At 45.6% G+C, this 18,680-nt stretch overlaps 2 protein-coding genes and 1 pseudogene across 2 annotated transcripts; 2 read left to right on the forward strand and 1 right to left on the reverse strand.

Moving 5' to 3' along the window:
• Positions 1–3,735: 3,735 nt before the first annotated feature.
• Positions 3,736–4,257, reverse strand: LOC121835146 (gonadotropin-releasing hormone II receptor-like). The gene has a single exon (XM_042289107.1). It carries the CDS (start codon positions 4,255–4,257, stop codon positions 3,736–3,738), a length of 522 nt encoding a protein of 173 aa, XP_042145041.1.
• A 6,809-nt stretch (positions 4,258–11,066) lies between these two features.
• On the forward strand, positions 11,067–12,290 carry LOC121835147 (annotated as a pseudogene).
• Positions 12,291–14,475: 2,185 nt separating this feature from the next.
• LOC121835126 lies at positions 14,476–15,742 on the forward strand (the record flags this gene model as incomplete). The annotated part of the gene is made up of 1 exon (XM_042289090.1): positions 14,476–15,742. A coding segment is annotated over one exon (1,218 nt), but the record flags the coding sequence as incomplete, so codon positions are not given.
• Between the last annotated feature and the right edge of the window lie 2,938 nt (positions 15,743–18,680).

Below are 18,680 nucleotides of genomic sequence, written 5' to 3' on the forward strand. Positions count from 1 at the left end.
TCCGATCAGTCTTGCCCCAGGGCTCGATCCTGCTGTTTCGCCGACATCTACGCCTGCAACGCTATAGGCTTTCTCTATTGTTGTGGGCACAAGCTCGCCCTATTAAACGTTTAGTTACTTCAGTTATTCGCCGCCTCATCATATGTCATTCGTGACAATATCCTGGTCCTTATAGTTGGACTGCATAAAATAGCTCTACGATACTTTTCTTTTTGTTTTATGTTGTTGCGTGCTACTAAATCAATGTGGTAAACCACATTTGCGCAGCTGTATACTCGTCGTTGTTACTGACGTCGATACAGATTACGCTATGCGGAAGTATCTTTAAAAGTAATTGAATTACATTTCTAAGTACTTGTACTCTACTCAAGATACTTTACAGTGAAAGTAACTTGAGCAGTATTTTAAGTACTTTACGAAGCAAGTATTTAGTAACTTCACTTAAATACTTTTATCGAGTATTTTGTCCAACACTGAAAAAAAACACAGCTTCGCCACGATCCTCATTCAAGTGGAAACGGGTCATGGCGAAGATGGAACCCAAGAATGCTCTTACGTGCACCTTGGAATCGCAAGAGATGGCACCAATCATCGATAAAATTGTTCCTGTTTTTTTTTTTTTTTTCTCGCTTATTCGCGGTGAGCAGCTCGCTGGGGACGCTTCTGCTTTCCTTACAAAGGGCAGGGACCGTGTACCCACGCGGTCATGTTTTAATTTTTATAATGCTTAGAAGCTTGGCATTGCACGTCTTTGCACCAGAAGAGGAAGTTCAAGTATCCTCACTCTGAGTTGTGAAAAAACTCCACCAGGCGACGATAACCAAACTTGTCGTCGCGAATACTGCTATTTACCAGGTGCTTTGGACATGCCATGAATAACGCCTAAACTGCTCCAAAAAAAGAATATAGCAGAATTTTTTTTTAAGACAAGCTCTTAAATTTTAAAGTATATCGAAATCAATGAACAAAATTGCTGCAAAAATCTAAGGCAGTTGATCATACCAATTTTTCTTAGGCGCAATCCAGACGACCGGACGTTACCTGGAGAAACTTAAGATTTGTCTTAAAATGCCGGTTAAACTCGGCAGCCTGTAGAACGCATTGATCACGAGGGAATGTCAATGGCTGGGTGCAGGCACGTAGCCAGGATTTTGATATGTCCGGCGTCGGGTGCTTGTGCTCACGAGCACGGAAGCACGTGAAAAAAAAAAACCAAAAAAAACCTATTACATTTCCACGTGGTGAATGATATTGATTGGGGCGAAGCTCTGGTGGTCCTTGTTTGCGTAGACGGCGAGCCGCAGCATGCCGAGCCTTTCGTTCGTTTTCATCCATTTCAGAAAGAAAATGTGTGGTATGGAAGGTGGTTATATACGCATTTGAGCATTTGACCGCAGCGTGACATGGATGAAAACGAACGAAACGCTCGGCATGCTGCAGCTCAGCGTCTACGCAGACAAACACCACCAGAGCTTCACCCCAATCAACATCATTCACCACGTGGTTTTTTTTTTCAACTGTCACAAACTTTGAGGTATTTGTTTTATTTTCATGCAAATGAGAAACAGTAGCAGTTGTGACTGTGGTTATTTGCAAATTTGACCAATTAAGTACATTTTTGACTTGACTTGAATCTCTCTTTAACAGGCGTGTTTCCTGAAAAGTTTCAGGAAGCGACAGTGATAAATTTGCGCAACAGAGGAGATCAAGATATCCACAGGAACTATCGACCTCTCTTTATAATCCCGTTATTCTGCAAAGGCTTGAAAAAAATTATACTGGCTCGTTTAATTCAGTTTTCTGATAAACACAACTTGCTGACATCCGCACAGTTTGGTTTTAGAAAATGCCGGTCGACTGAGTTAGCACTATTAAAACAAAAATAATGCATCGTAAAAAAAAAAAAATTAGGGAAAAAAGTTGATTTGGAGGTGCATTTGTTGATTTCACAAAAATCTTTTGATTTTATCAATCGTAACATTTTACTTCAAAAACTAGAACTTCATGGTATCCGTGGGTTACCTTCAGAGGTTCTAAAACCATACTTGCGATATCGTAGCCAATATGTTTCTATTGGCCAGTATTTTTCTAGCGCCAAGTCTATTCGCCCCGGTGATCCTCAGGGGAGTGTTCTTGGTCTCTATATTTTTAATATGTACAGAAATGATATTGTAAACATAGGCACTGCAAAATTTTCTTACCTACGCTGATGAGAGTATCTTATATTGTTTTCGTCTAAAATAGTGATGATCCTGTCAGAATTGCCAACGGTCTTTTGACCAAACTAGGAACGTTGGCAAGAGACAATGTCTTAAAAAATTCATACTTATAAAGATTAAACCTACTAGTTTTTGTCCAAAAAACAGGTGTGTAACTTTAAGCAAAAAGGTATCGTGCTTGGCTCTACCCCAATTGAAATCGTTAGTAATTTTAAGAGCCTTGGAGTAATTTCTTCCGAACAAGCAAGTTTGGAAAAACATACTTATAAAATTGTTAAGTGTTATAGGAGTGACATTTCGTAACGGTAAAATACTCCCAGTCAGTGTGAAGCTACTAATTTACAATTCTTTGTTTTTTCTCACCTTAATTACTGAAACATCGTCTGGGGTAAAACAACGTTTACGAACTTGCAAAAAATATTTTGGTTGCAGAGAAAAATGATAGGCATAATATCCAATATCATGAGTATGATTTTTGTACAGACAGTCTATTTGAGAAATTTAAAGTGCTACCAATGCATAGCCTCTACGAATACAGATTGTGCCTGAGTTTGAAAATCGAAATAGGAAAACACTATAAATCACTTTCAAACTTTGCAGACTAAACACATGGCTTATTGGATGCTTATACCTTGTCGTACGAAATATGGTACTCAAATGCTACATTATACTATACCTAAACTGTTAATATTTCTTATATTGAAAGAACTTTGCATAGACACTATCTCCTACGAGGCCCTGCGTTCGCTTTTTTCTGTACTAGCGACTTCGGCCACTCCTTTTTAACTTTTTGTGTACGCTCTGTGTATGCCAGTGCCGTCCGCTAGATGGTGCGTATTCGTCCCGTTTTTTTTTTTTTTCTGGTTTCTTGTTTGAAATAACAGTGTACGTGTTTTGATATTGTTACAGAGTAACAATATTCTTTGTCTTTTCGCTGCTAAGCCAGTGCATGATGCTAAGGGTTAGTCAAGCCTCTATTGAGGCTTTTACCCTCTGCTCCGCCATTCAACATGGAAATAAATTTAATTATTAAATAGATACGCAATATCGAATGACCACGGTCACTGACACGATGAGATCGGCGCAAACATCTTTCATTGGTCACGCCTCCAGCCCGAGCTTCCGGCCTTCAATAACACTTGAGCGTCTCGTGGGCTTCGAGCGTGCATGCCCAATCAACGCACGAAGGAAGGCGACGAGCGCATGCCGGAGCAATACCACCGAGAAGTCGCAAGGCCTGTGCATGACGCCGTCGTTAGTGGATCCCAGGCCCGCACCCAAGCGGCAAAAACGCTGAAGCTCAAACGAGCGACGCCGCAAAGCGGCAGATACGTCTGTCCTGCAGCGTCGCCGCGTGGTAGCGTTTATGTCATTGTAAGACCCTGAGGGACGCGCGGGCAGCGACGCTGATGCGAACCTCCGCTCCGGCGATCTCACCCTGACAGTGACCGGACTAACTCGTGCTCCAAGATTTTGGATGATAATTTGATCGGAATTTAGACGTTCTATACCGTATTTAGCCGGTACCGAAAGAGAACAGACTGATCCTCACCTGCGGCGTGCTGCAGGCCAAGCTGGTGCACCAGGCGACAGCTAACATCTTCTTGCCCCTCTGCTGGGCAGCGTGAACTTTGAGCGGATGCAGCACCGCAAAGTACCTATCTACGCTGATGCAGACGAGCACCATCGAAGACAGATAGGGTCCAAAGGCCCGGAGCACCTGCATCACCTTGCACATGGCGTTCCCAGCCGTCCACTGGACCGTGAGCCTCCAGCCGATCTCCATGGGTATCATGACGAAGGTAACGATGAGGTCGGCCACGGCCAGGTGCAGAATCATCAACTTGATGCCGGACTTTCGGTGTCTCTTGCCCAAGAGGCTGACGAACACGGAGACGTTGCCGGCTGCCGCTGCGACGAAGAGCACTGAGTAGACGATGACTTGGACGAGGGACTGCGTGTTGAAGGTTAGCTCCTCGTCCAGGGACGGGTCTTCCAGAGATCCGTTTTGTAAGCTGGGGAGCTGCACGGAATCCATCTTTCCTCCTAAAGAACCCGATGGCAGGTTTCATAAACTACTTGATAGACAACAGAATGGTCAGTTGTCCGTCAGCAAGACTCGCGTTCAGAAACACAAATCCCACCCGGTCATCCGATCGTTGAAACTGCTTCTCGTATCCATGTTCGCTCTTATTTAGAGTTCGGGTATCTGATGGCTACTAAACATCCTTGTCGAACAGTCATGTACTTTGAAGTTGTCAAAGCAAATCTAGATCTCTAACTTCTGCTATCCTAGTTGATACACACTCAAGGCTAAAACTGACATCAAAAGTACTTTATCAGAAACAAAAATTATAAAAAAGGGCTGACGCCGTCAAATGCAGGAGCCTTCTTGAGAACTTTGGAAAAAGTTTGAGCCGCCGCGAACATATCCTGGATCGCAACTGAGCGTTAGGAATCCCGAGCGCGAAAACGGGACCCAGCGGCGATCGATTCGGGCCTGCGCAGTTGAACCGACCAATGGCTGCTGGTGGCGCGCTTTGGAAGGCTGTGACGTCACATTTAAAGCTCGAAGGCAGACATGCCGGAAGTCTGGTTGTGGTGAATAAACTTTGTAAACGTTACAAACAAACCTTCTAATCCGCGGAAATTGGTTGGTAAAGTAGGAAGTATGTATGGAAGCTGATTGGAAAAACGGCGCTTGTCCATGTCCCTTTCTTTGCGTTCATCTTTATTTTGCGAAGGCACGTTTCAGCAGCCATCATTCTCTACTTAGCCTGACAACGATCCTTGTTAACTATGTTCTATATCCCGAGATGAGAAAAATGATGTAAAGTGTTGTTCGTTATCTTATTTATATTAGGTCTAGACTATAAAATTAGTGGCGTGCTCTTTTTGAGATTTAAAGGAACCGGCGGTAAAGAAAAAACTTAGGGCTGGGCAATTGATCGATTAACCTCCGATTAATCGATTAAAGCTCTAATCGCGATCATTTTTTTAACCGGTTAATCGTTTTTTTTTTTAATCGGTAGTCAAAAAGAAGTCAACTGGACGCACGCATGGCTCTGTCCTGGACGACCTGCCCGAACTAAGGGTAACTCATGCCTCCCCCGCCTCCCCTTAAGGAAAACGCAGCGTGGCGTGCATCCGGTCGTTCTGTCCTGAGCGGTTTTCTGTTCTCAGCCAGGTGCTAGGAGTATGAGCAAGGTTCAGTTCTCGCGCTCGCGAAGCGTCATGTGTTCGAGGATACACATTACAGTTCTACCGAGGCCAGGCGAACAAGCCGGGCCCGCAATTGATCCCTTTACGACCGCGAAACTTCACGTGTTGAGGATCTATTACACATCCTGCCCAGGCAAGACAAACGAGCTGGCAAGCTGGGGAGCTAACAACTCCATGGTTACTTGTTCCAGTATTCGGCCCGTACAAATGGACGAGTTCACGAGTATGAAAGGCAATCTCGCTGGAAAGTTGGGGTTAAATGTAAACTCCAGCGGTGAAGTTTTTAACTCGAAGGAAGTCACTGCATCATCTGCAAAAAGCCGTTTTCATACAGTGGAAGCGTACGTTCGCTTCAGTATCACCTACGAGCGAAGCACCCATGTACTCCGCTGCAGCAAGGACCATCCGTCAAAACGCAGACAACAATCAGCGCCCTCTCATCGAGGCCCCTTTCTCTGAAAAAAGAAGAAAGCATCGCCCAAGCCCCGACTTTTTGTCTTCCTGTCGGAGAGTGTGGACAAACTGCTTTGTCTTCGGAGCTGGAGCAAAAATATGGGAGCCTTTGTTGCACTACATGTATCCTCAATTCTAAATGTCCTTTGCGCCGTGTAACAGAGAGTAAAATAGGTCTTCAAAGGCAAGGCGAGTTGTTGCATTCTTTTTAATATATTATTTATGAAAATCAGCGCACCTGATTAATCGATTAAAGGGTGACGATTTATCGGGTTAAAATTTTTAATCGACGCCCAGCCCTAGAAAAAACTATATCTTTTATGTGTGCTACAGTTTTTTGATGGCTGGGGGGAGGGGGGGGGGGGGGGGGGGGGGCTCCGGCTCCATATCGCCTATTCGTTTCCAAACCGTGCACCTGTGGTGGAATATCTCAAAGAATAATAGAGAGTAAAACATTTTCTCTTGATGCTATAAAGAAGCACGAGGCAAGTCTTATTAGAAATTTAGTTGACGGGAGGATGAGTTCACACTGAATGAAGCTGAAATAAAGAGAGAAAAAAAAGAGTCCGTTTTAGCTTAGGAAATTTTGACCTGTTTCGTCCAGTCCATCTCCACACCAAGCATAAATTTCGCGAACCGGAAAAAAGAAAAATACTTTTAAAGTACTTTTACTAAAGTACGTCACTAAAAAAACGAACAAAAACATTTTACATTTAGCATTCGCGTATTTGCGCCAGATTATTATTTTATATTTTTTTGCATGAAACGGTGCTGGGTGGCCTTTTCTACGCCGCAATTCCCATCTTGAATGTATCTGTATCTGTGAAAACATCTTTTTGCTCTCACCGAGCCATTGGAAGTTTACGTTTCTAAGCGGTAAATATCACTTTTTGCTTGTTTGATCTGGCCTATAAATATTTACTTTTTTTTATTGAAGTGCTGCGCTCTTTTTTCCTCACCCATGCCCCACACCTGACCCACGTGGCAGGGGACGAAAGCAAACAAAAAATTCATTGGCATCAGCGAACTTTTGAATGATCAATACGCCGTTCCAATCTTTACAGGTCCAGAGCCTTTACAGGTCTTTACAGGTCCAGAGCGCACTTTTCAGCTTCCTTGGGGTTTCTTTTCATGAGCTGTTCACAAAAAGGACGCACTGAACTTAATAGGTCGCCTTAGTAAACATAAAGATAACATAAAGATGAAGAAAAAATCAAAACAAACAAAAAACTGCGAGAGAAAAATAGTAAATTAAAAGGAGCTCGCAAAGAGAGCGCTGTATTTGTATTAGGGGCAGTAGTTCAGACCGGTTTTCTATATAACCGGTCATTCGATTATTCCCATTAGCGAATTATTCGAATTCAAAAACCGGATAGGCGGATATTTGAAAAGCTGGCAACGTTACTCGGCTATTCAGTTCATGAAATATCCGGATGCTCGAATATGTCGTATTCATTGTACCGCGTATCGGAATCGAGATTGTTCGGCTCAAATGCGTGCCTTTCGGCCTGCGGTTTACCCCTACGTTGCCTGCACGTTTTGAAAGTTAAAGTGGATCCTTAGACGTCATACATTCATCCATGCAACCATCGCGCGCCTAGCGACTGAGTTGAGAACTACTCCCCACCCGGACAACATAAGGAGGTAGCAGGCACTGTGACGTAGTGTGTGTATGGAGCAGTTCCTCCTCCGGCTTGGCTACGTCCCCACACGGTGATCTAGACACTCACGTTAAATTTTCGGCGCACCAATGTTGCCTTCGCTCTCGATTCCTTTCAAACTGAAGTCGACGAGAAAAACAAAACAAAAAAACAATCTGGCCACGTCGTAGTTTAATATGGCGCCTGCTGCCTTCCACCGTGGAACATGCGCAAGGCACGGTTTATACGCGTTCACGTTTCTTGCGCTCTGATTGGTTCGTCGGCTCTCTCATCGCCTAATGCCGCAATCCCATTGGTTTAGCGGCGATAATGAGATGCACTGGATTCCCCACGCCCCGTGTTTCATAGCCCGCAATGGAATATAGCTGTTTTGGGTTATTTTCGATAGCCCAGACCTGGCCAGAGTGGAATTTTAATATGGCGCCCGTTTGTAAGCCATATTAGTAAAATTTCGGGAGATGTTCTGACACCTTAACACCCCCCTCTGGTACGCGCCTGCCGGGGGGCATAGATTTCAAGCGAGTGCCACGTCGGTGTTCGTCCAACGCTCACGAGGCGTTCAGCGTCGCATTGGAAACGCCATCGAATACTTTGTGCTGTCCCGGTGGGAGTAATTCTCAAATTAGCCGTTAGGGGTGCGATGGTTGGATGAATGAATGTATTACCTCTGAAGATCCGCATTAATTTCTAAAAGCGTGCAGGCGACGTTGGTAAAACCGCGGGTTGAAAGGCCTTTATTTCGGCCGAACAATCTCGATTCCGGTACGTGGTATAATGTATTCGATATAGTATTCGAGTATCCGGATATCTATATAACCGAATAGCCGAGTAACTTTGCCGGTTATTCAAATATCCGGTTATTCGATTTTCGAATTAGAAGAGTTCGCTAGTACGAATAATCGGATAACCGGTTATCTAAAAAACTGGTCCTAACTGTCGCCTCTAATACAAACGCAACGCTGTTTTTGTGTGCTTCTTTTAATCCTCCATTTTTTTTCGAGGTGTTCTTTTTTACTCAAACACTTTTGTTTTTTTCAATGTTTACTAAGGCGACCTTGTTAAATTCAGTCTGTTTCTTTTATAGACAGCTCATGAAAAGAAATTTCACGGAAACTAAAGAGTGTGCTGCAGGGCTGTGGACCTGTAAACATTGGAACGGCGTATTGATCATTGCAAAGTTTGCTGATTCGTACGCCTTTTTTGTCTGTTTTCGTCCCCAGCCACGTGGATCAGGTGTAGTGTATGGGCGATGAAAAAAGGGCGCACCACTTCAATGTAAAAAAAAAGAAAAAATATAAAGGCGACATAAAACAAGAATGATGTGATATTTACGTTTAGAAAAGTAAACATCTTTCAATGGCTTGGTGAAAGCAAAACTATGTTTTCGCTGGTACAGGATGTTCCGCCATTCAAGATGGTAATAGCGGCGTAAAAAATGCCACTCTGCACGTTTCATGGAGAAAAAAAAATAATCTCGCGCAAATACGCAAATGCTAAATGCGAGAAGGGTCTCTTTATTTTTTATTTTTTTTTAGCTACGTTTAAACTTCGAATGTATTGATTTTTTTTTTCTTTTTACGCAATGCGAAAACTTGTTCGGCGTGGGAATCGACTGGGCAGGTCGAATGTTCCTGTGGGAGAACGACATGAAGCGGAACCCTCGCGCACTGTCAAAAGAAGATAATTTGTGTCTTTTTGACATGAAACACCTTTCATTTATAGGTCAGGAGGGGTTCGCTCGCTAAAACCGCATGCATAGCGGAAACATGTAACACTAATATCGCTTTGATATTTGCCAAAGCCGTGTATAGAGAGAGTTTGGTTAATGGGAGGCGCGGTCAGAACCAGAGCGTGCATCAGACTCGGAAAGAGGGCTTGGCATACTCTCTTGACCAACCAGAAGCCGAAAAGAATCACCTAGCGGTGGTAGCGAGAAACAGTTCTGATCAAAGGTTTATGTTCGTATATGGTTTTAATAAGCGCGTGAGAGTGAAGTGTAGTAACCCTTCGTGGTTGAAAATAGGGTGCACGTGATAATCGATTATGATCATGCAGATAGATCTAAGAAACGAATGTGCCGCTCGAACTCTGTTTTGCTCGGACAGAGCGTGTGACCGCTCGGACGGCACGTTCCCGGCCCTCGGCGCATGGCGTATACGGATTATGTCGATCGTGCCGTAGAGTCGCACTCTTCCGTCATGATGTTGGATGACCGTGATTGAAACATCACGTGCACCATATTTTCAGTCACCGAGAGTTACTCCGACGCACATATAAATTTCGTTTCTCACGACTACCGCCAGGTTATCACTGCCGGCTTCTGGTTGGCCACATTCAAATTTGTGCAGACGTCCTGGAACGCGTCCAGCTCGCTTTCCGAGCAATGGCGTCTCCTCATTTGTGTTCTATACTTCCCAATGAATGGACAAACTCTCTACATATACAGCTCTGATCTTTGCAACCGCACTACCCGCGCGCGTATACCTTGGTATCGTTGTGTAGAAGGAAGAAGCCATCCCTCGATCACGTGCGCAGATGACGCTGTTGTCGCGCCACGCATAGAGTGCCTTCATACACACGCGCGCTTTTGCTTGAGTGGTGACATCTCAGCCATTTTTCCGCCCGATTGTTTTTTTATGCATTTTGAAGTGCGCGCAATCCGGTATCACTCAGCTCGAGCACGTAGCTTTGGCTAATGCATAGACGCCATTTTACCGCCCATGACACGCACCGAGTGCGCCAGAGCGTCACGCGCTGGCACATTCAGGACAACAATAGTTGTTTTCACCCTGAGACAGACAGACATGTAGGCACCCTAGCCACGCATGAAGCAATTGGAGCTCAATGGAACCTCGCGCGCGGCGTTCCCACAGGCCTAGCTCGGCAGTGTACGTTTGACGATCTGAACGGGACTGATCGTGTTTGAGAGAGCTTACTCTGCCATCGTAGGTGTAATCCATCGAGCTCCAACCGGTGCTCATCGGGAGCTTTAAGGCTTACAGGTGTGTCATTTTGTTGGAGAAGTTCAACGGTTGCTCGGCTATGGCGTTATCGCGTTCGACAGGTGGGTTCCGAAAATGGCGCGAAGAGACTCGGGCAGCAGGACAGAGGGAAGCCAATCGCACCAACAGAGCCAGGGGTGTTATACCAGGTTATACCGATGTCAGACGGGAAAATAGATGTCATATTGATCGAATGTCAGCCACCGCTCAGCGAATCAGCTCGTGATGCTGGTTCTGCACGTGGCGCGTGCACGCGCCGCGTGGCATATTAAACACGCGGATTGGCCGAGCTGTAATGTCATTTTGCTTAAATGTCATCTAACGTGCCCGTCTGACAGGGGTATTATAGTCTTTCCACAGTGAATGTGGCTTGTCCACTGCAGCTTTCCTTTCAGATGTACGTATGGTGGTTTACTGAATACTATAAATGCATCTGAATAGAAAGCTGCATAGGGGGATCGGTGGCCGGGAGGAGGAAGAAGAAGCCGTTCGGAACGGCAGCAAGGAATATGATGTCTGGTGGAAACACCGTATCGGCCACTGGCCGAGTTAACCCCGTATCGTCTGACAACAGTACAACCGACTACAAGGTAATCGTTCCCCGTTTTCCAACAGGCAACCTGATTTTAAACTCCGTATTCCTGCATGCAGACATAAGCGCTAGGCCTTACTCAGCGCCAGACTTTCGCGACGCCCTCAGAGACGTAATAGATCTCCAAGATGTAAAGGCAACCGGACAATACCAAATGAGTCACATTTGGATGGTCACCTGCACAAACGCGCTCGCGAAAGCGAAGCTGTGTCAACAAAGAGAACTTCTCGTGAAAGGACGAAAATGTCTGGTTATAGACCCAGACACTCGCGACATCAAGATAAAAATAATTTGGCTACCAGACCATCTTGAAGACCGACGCGTCGCTGAGGCCCTGCAGGCCTACGGAACCGTGCGGAGCATGAGCCGGGAGAAATAGAGATGCCCCGGCATGGAACATATGGACACTTTAAACAGAGAAGTGAACATCACACTTCACGACGACATCACGATTGAGAAGGTGCCACATCTCCTGAAGATTTTTGGATGCCAGTGCCTCCTACTCGTGCCAGGCCGCCCACCTCTATGCCTCAGGTGTAACAGAGTGGGGCATGTTCGCCGCCAGTGCAAGACCCCCCGCTGCTTTAAATGTGGACGGTACGGACACACGACTGATACTTGCGTCACAACGTATGCAAGTAAGCTCCTTGGACCAAGAACCCAGGAGGCCGAAGAACAGAGCGAGCTGCTTATGGATGTCACGGAGGTCCTTGACGCATCGGGGCACACACCACCGGCATCAACGATCGAAAAGTTCGTGGAGCAGGAGCACCCAAGAGCGGCACCTGCCATCAACGAATGCAAGGATGACCCTGGGGGCCCCTCGGAGCTACCTCCGCCTGACGAGGACGGCGCGTCATCCTCATCATCAGAGTCAACGATTGTCGGCGAAGTGGATACAGAGTGTGACGAAGAGCATGACGAGGTAGACGTGGAATCCACCACCATCGTACCTGCCTCTGAGACATCGAGACCATCCGATGAACCAGAAGGAACCTCAACGCCCCTCCCGACCAAAAGTTCCTCTGCCGACGAGCTCCCTTCCAAGAGGTCCAAGAAAGACCGCCAGCCGGCAGGGGTGCGGCACAAGCCATACTCCAAGCTACTGGGGAACCTCAAGGGTACAGAGAACAACACCTAAAATGTCCTGATGCATCCCGCCCCTCCATTACATATTCTAACGCTAAATGTAAGAGGTTTAGGGTCTAGAAGGAAGCAGTTTCAGCTGTTGCGTCTTTTCGAAAAAGAGAAAGTGGACGTTGCGGCAATACAGGAGACAAAATTATCTACAGATGAAGGCATCGCGGGCGCATTAGAACCTTTTCTTAAGGATTACGAAATCTGCGTTAGCCAAGCCAAAGGAGTCTCCGCCGGATGTTTTCTTTTTTTTCGTAAACAGCTTGAGTTATCATCAATTTCCATTCTAAATGACCTGGAAGGGCGGCTTATTTCCTGCGACATTTGCTTTAGGCAGATAAATTGGCGCTTTATCTGCCTGTATGCTCCAAATACCCCTAGAGAAAGAACATCATTCTATGAACTAGTTTCGCCGCTTTTCGACACAAATAGAATAACAGTTGCGATGGGAGATTTTAACTGCGTTTGCAGTGCAGACGACCGATCGGTGTCACAAACTAGGTATGACGGAAGTGCCGCCGCTCTACGGAGCACGCTTCAAGACCATAACCTTGTTGATGTAGCTTATAAAAAAGGTGAATCGATACGCTACACCCATTTCCAAGGAACATCTCATGCACGATTAGACAGAATATATGTCTCAGGTGATATAATCAACTCAATGAGCAATTACCAAGTCAAACCAGTTTTCTTTTCTGATCACTGCCTGGTATCAGTCTGCTTTGGGCCGCGCAGACTCCGAGGTGTTCATCACCAGTGGGAACACTGGAAGCTCAACCTGAGGCTTCTAAGTGACGAGCAATTTTCAACTCACATCTCCTTACTTTTGTCGAATACATTGCAAAACATTGACATGCACATCTTTGCAAAATGGGATAGTTTCAAACAAGAAGCAAAAAACATCGCAATCGAACGCGCTACAATTGCATCATATATAAACAAACAACAGCAGCGCGACCTTTTTAAAAATTTAGTAACCCTTCACGAGCTTGAATGCTTAAACCCAGGCGCGTACAGCGACGATCTTAACATAGTACGAGCCAAGCTTCAAAAGTATGAAACCGAAAGGTACCGCGGAGCATTAATTCGCTCGCGGAAGAAACGCTTTCTCCTCGGCGAACAACCTACCAAAAGATCTTTGGATGACGAAAGACGTAACGCGCTGTCAAAGGAAATAGTAGAAATTAACAAAGATGGTTTGATACTCACCGACGCAACTGAAATAGTCAAATCTTTTCACCAATTCTATACAAATATATTTGGAACAGTAATACCCACAAAAGACAAGACTGAGATCGAACAGCTACTAACAGAGATGCCAAAACTTGACGAGGAAGATCGCCTTTTAATTGAAGGCCCCATAACATTAAACGAAATTAAGGCCGCCATTAAATCTCTCCCAAATGGGAAAACACCAGGACCCGACGGACTAAGCGGTGAATTTTACAAAAAGTTCCAAGACATTATATCTCCTGTTTTACTCGCTATATTTGAAGAATCCTACATTCAGAAAACTTCGCCCTTCATTTTACCGTGGACACACGGTATTGCTGCCAAAAACAAAAGATCCGGGAATGCTTAAAAAGATGGAAAACTACAGACCAATATCACTCTGCAACGTCGATTATAAGATCTACGCTAAAGTTCTCAATGAAAGACTTCAGTGCGTAATAGAAAAGCTGGTAGGTGAACACCAAACTTGTGGCATACGGGGCAGATCTATTCAAACGAACGTACATGTTGCCCGTTCCGTCCTAGAGTCTGTGTCAGACAGTAATGGCCAGGCTGCACTTGTACAAATAGACCTTACAAAAGCCTTTGACCGCGTGAGTCATTCATTTCTATTTGCCCTTCTTGAGCACGTAAACCTGGGAGAGACGCTTTTGGAAGGTATTCGACTTTGCTACATGCATAGTTCGACAAGACTGAAAATCAATAACACACTTTCTGATGAAATTAAGATCAAATCTTCCGTAAGGCAGGGCTGCCCTCTATCTCCCCTCCACTTTGCATTGTATTTAGAGCCCTTATGCCTCAGCATCCTGAAAATAGAATGTATTCCTGGGTACTCTGTGGAAAATGTCGAGGTAAAAGTCCTCGCATACGCAGACGATGTTGGATTTTTTTGCGTTGACAAGAAGAGTGTCGATAAAGCGCTTGATCAAACAGCGCGTTACTGCGCAGTCACTGGGGCTTCAGTGAATCCATCCAAATGCAACGGATTCTGGTGCGGTTCCTGGGCCACAAAACCTCGTTTGTTTGCAGGGATAGAGTGGAATCAGAGTCCGATCACATATCTTGGAGTACCGCTCTCACAAATTCGTAGTAGCTCGACGTACTGGTCCACCCTTGCGACCACACTGAAAAGGAAGGCTGATGCGTGGAAGGGTAGAGATATTTCCATCTTTACTAGAGCAAGTGTCTGTAATATATTCCTCGCTTCAAAGCTTATGTACGTTCTTCAAGTGCTTCATTGCGCTCGAACAGACATCCAAAAATTCCATAGAATATTCGCCACTTTGATATGGTGCTCAACGTGGGAACGTGTTAAAAGGGACAACCTATTCCTCCCTCTCGAATCCGGTGGTTTAGGACTGTGTCACATATTTGTCCGCCAGTTAGTGTCGAGATTCTTTTTCTTTAAAAATGCCAATCACGAGTTCCTTAGAGTCATACTCCAATCACGCCTTGCTGAGAGTTTAAGTTATCTTGTTGTTTCAACGGGCGAAACGTCGAAAAATAGGCCCTGGGGATTTTTAAAGGAAGTTGTCGATACCTTAAATTTCCTGAAAACACGGTTTTCATTGGAATATTTGTTTAGCGTGTCCAGGAAGACACTGTCAAGGAATATTACGGAAAGCTTGTTTTCACTACCACTCTATCGTACCCGTTTCACGCTAGAACCCATCAATGATGTTCTCAAAAGAGTCAAGAAAATGGGCGTGCCTCCCTCAACCAAGACGTTCTTCTTCAAATTGCATACATCAACCCTACCAGTAAAAACTTACCTCCAGGAAAAAGGAATATTTGTACCGTGGACTGTTAATTGCAGACTCTGTAACAAGCCAGAGACCATAGAGCACTGTTTTATTTATTGCAACGACGCGTTTTTGTTTTGGGATGTTCTACAACGCACGCTGAAGAAAGATCTAATTCTTAATGACTACAGTCTCCGCTTCCTCCCGTTCGCTGAGAACGAAACCGTCCCGTACGACATGTTCGCTCTGTTGGGACTTCATAGTCTATGGAAATGTCGCATGATCGACAGACACGCAGAGAAACCCCGTACGACAAAATCTCTTTTTCTAGAACTGGTAGCGCAAGTGAGGAGCGTATACGCTTCACCTCACAGCCAACCAGAGTGGTTTGCCCTGTTCGATGCATGTCTGGGTCTCCCAGATTTCTGAATGCTCTATTGACGATATATCCTTCTGTGACCATTGTGTTACACTCGTCGACGCAATTTCTGTCTCAATTTATCACATCCACTGGCCACATGTATAAGATGCCATATATAAGGTGTTTGTGTGTGACATTGGTATGTAAATAAGGTGTGAAATGAATGTCCTATAACTGTATATACGCATAAGTATCAACATGTTATGTCACTTGTAAAAATTTCCATGCATTAAAGAAAAAAAAAAAAAGGGGATCGGTGGCCGAGTGGTCTAGCGCAGACCAGCTCGGAGCACGTGGAGCGAAAGCTCGCGCTGCAGAACCCAGGGATCCTGGGTTCGAGCCCCACCCCTGCCCGTTTCGATCTGGATGAGCATCGTACCGGCGTGCGGTCGTGTATCACCACTGCGTGATGCACGTTAAAGACCCCAGGCTAGCGGCTGTACCGCACTGGCTAAATTTCTCATCTACAGCTGGGAGACTCGTCGCCCCTGTGAGGCAGACCAAGTTCTAGGCTGTATAAACACACACACAACCCAATTTTTTAGAAAGCTGCATACCCGCTAAAATGCCCACTAAAATGGCTGCCGAAAATTATACAGCCTGCGGTGAAAATCAAATGCCGCAATTGAAATTGCCCGAACATAAGATTGGGAGCCGATACTGGGAAAAAAACACAAAAAAAAAATGATTAAACTTGGGTGCCAATATTGCTTGTAAGGCCCACAACAAACAGTGGTCCAATGATGTCTTAGGTATTTGTTGAATTCTGGCCGAACGTTGGCTCAAATGTTGGTTAAAAAACGGTCCAACGATGGCATGAATAATGGTTCAATGGTGGTTTAAATATTGGTTGAATAGTGGTCCAACATTGGGATTAGTGAATCGTCGAACGTTGGATCGGGTAGCGCATTCAAGAAAACCAGCGTTGGGCTTATAGACAATTGCAAGCATGGCGCCACAAGTGGTGCCCCATGCGTGCTAGCGCGTGCAACGCGCGGGTGAACGTAGCTTTGGCAAGCACGTAATCGCACGGGCGTGCCTGCTCGAGCAGAGACATGGCGGCGGCCAGTCGCCCAGCTTGCAATCGTCTATATTGGAGCCAATTTTCGCCGGTGGTGCGCCAATGTTGGGCCAACGATGGTGTGCTGCTTGCGCAGCCTTCCGTTTTCCTCCATGTCACGACGAATTTAGAACAGGACATCGATCGTCTTTATCAGTGGTCGCACTGATTAAACGGAAATAAAAAAAAAATTCTCTCAAGTGCACGAAGGACTTTCGCAACGACAAACACCCAGTAGTCGGTTTAATTTCCGGTGCCTCCATTTTTCCACCGACGCCGCGATGAAATCCGACAAAAGCGGAAAAGCGGTCGCCACTTCGGATACCGATGCCACCGCGTTCTTATATTTTGACTGTTCCAATAATGACCCGTAGGCCACAGCAGCGTTACTAGAACAACTCAGTTGGGAAACTGCCATAGGAGCCTGCTCTGAGAAAGTGGCTCCGATCCGTACCCGAGAACTGAACTAATGGCGATCGCAACGCCGCCATTTCTCCCGCAGTGGCCACTCCGGGAACTGCACGGCTGCACGTATTGGTTCAGGTCGAGTCACAGGTGGCACAATCTCGCGGGGCCATCTCGCAGTAGCTGTATAAAGCAACTTTCCTGTTTTGACTCGTCGCTGAAAGGTGGCGCTGTTATCGTATTTCGTTTGGTCTCGGTGGATGCTAGCGGTTCGGGTCTCGAAGGTGAGTTTACCAGCTGAGTGTCTTAGTAACGTTGGTCACAGCTACGGGGCTTTCAGCCCAACTCCAGAGCCAGTTGTCGACCAGGTGGTACAAGTGCTCCAACTCGCGTATCACGCTCAGTTTCACTTCTAGTCCTAGCGCAGCCGATGGAGCTAATCGAGCACAGCCATAATTGCGTCGTCGCGGCGCTCGTATAGCCTTTTGTGCGCTTGCTATAGATCTTTCCATCGCTTATCTCCCGGTCGAAAAATGCTGAGTCACCGAGCTGTGGCATCACGTAGCGTCCGGTATACCGCCAAAGAAAGCAACAGCGCATGCTTAGAAGGCGTTCTTCAGCCCAGCAGTCAACGGTGGCAGCTTGGAGAGGGCGATCTCTGCGAAGTTCTCAGGGAGGGCAGTGTCACGCACGCCAAAGCAAAGCGCGGTATTTCTTGACTGGCCCCTGACTGGACCTGGAGGTCCATATGGCTGTTGCCTTTAGTTCATCGTAAGTTGGTACAAAGTGCCGAATCTACGCTCCTCCCCCCCCCCCCCCCCCCTCCAAAAAAAAAAAATATATATATATATATATGTATATATTTTTTTTACAAGGTTTTTTTCTTTTTCTTTTTTAACCGCAAAAGTGCACTACGCATTTCTGAACGCCCCTTTTTCACCCAGCTGTAGAGCGCTAGAGTTCCGAATCAGATGCAAAAGTTTCAGCACTAAGCGTCATCTTATTCAAAAGTTAAAAGTTAATTTTTAAAAAATTTTAAATGAAAAAAAAAAAAAAATTACGGCTGACAGCTAACTCTTGAATACGTGTAGCTCTACGGCGCCAGTTTCCAAAAAACGGGCAAAAATGGGCCCCATTTTGCATTTGAAAATTTCAGGAAATCACTTCCTTACCGAAAAAAAAAAAAGAAGGCTACATTTATATGGGGGGGGGGGGGGGGTAGGACAGTCTGTACTATTTGTTTCATTTTAGTCACTGGGTAAAAGAAGTAAAAAAAAAAAAAGCAATATGAAGACGACGCGTCGGTCGGTGTCAACGTCCCCAACGAATCTTTGGGGCTGTTCCGGTCCCTGTCACCGGCTCCAGTCGACTACTGTTGGCTTCGTCTTTGTCTTCCTTGTTAGCTTTTCCCTTTTGTCCTCTTCGCCCCGCATCCCTGCGTTTCTGTCGCCGGGGGAACATGAGGTCGTGGGGAGCTTAGTGCTGGCCAATAATGAAGATGATGTTTTTTTTTTGTTTGTTTTCCCCCTT

Source organism: Ixodes scapularis, unplaced genomic scaffold (assembly GCF_016920785.2).
Source record: "Ixodes scapularis isolate PalLabHiFi unplaced genomic scaffold, ASM1692078v2 PGA_scaffold11__112_contigs__length_91849675, whole genome shotgun sequence".
NCBI classification, from domain to species: Eukaryota; Metazoa; Arthropoda; class Arachnida; order Ixodida; family Ixodidae; genus Ixodes; species Ixodes scapularis.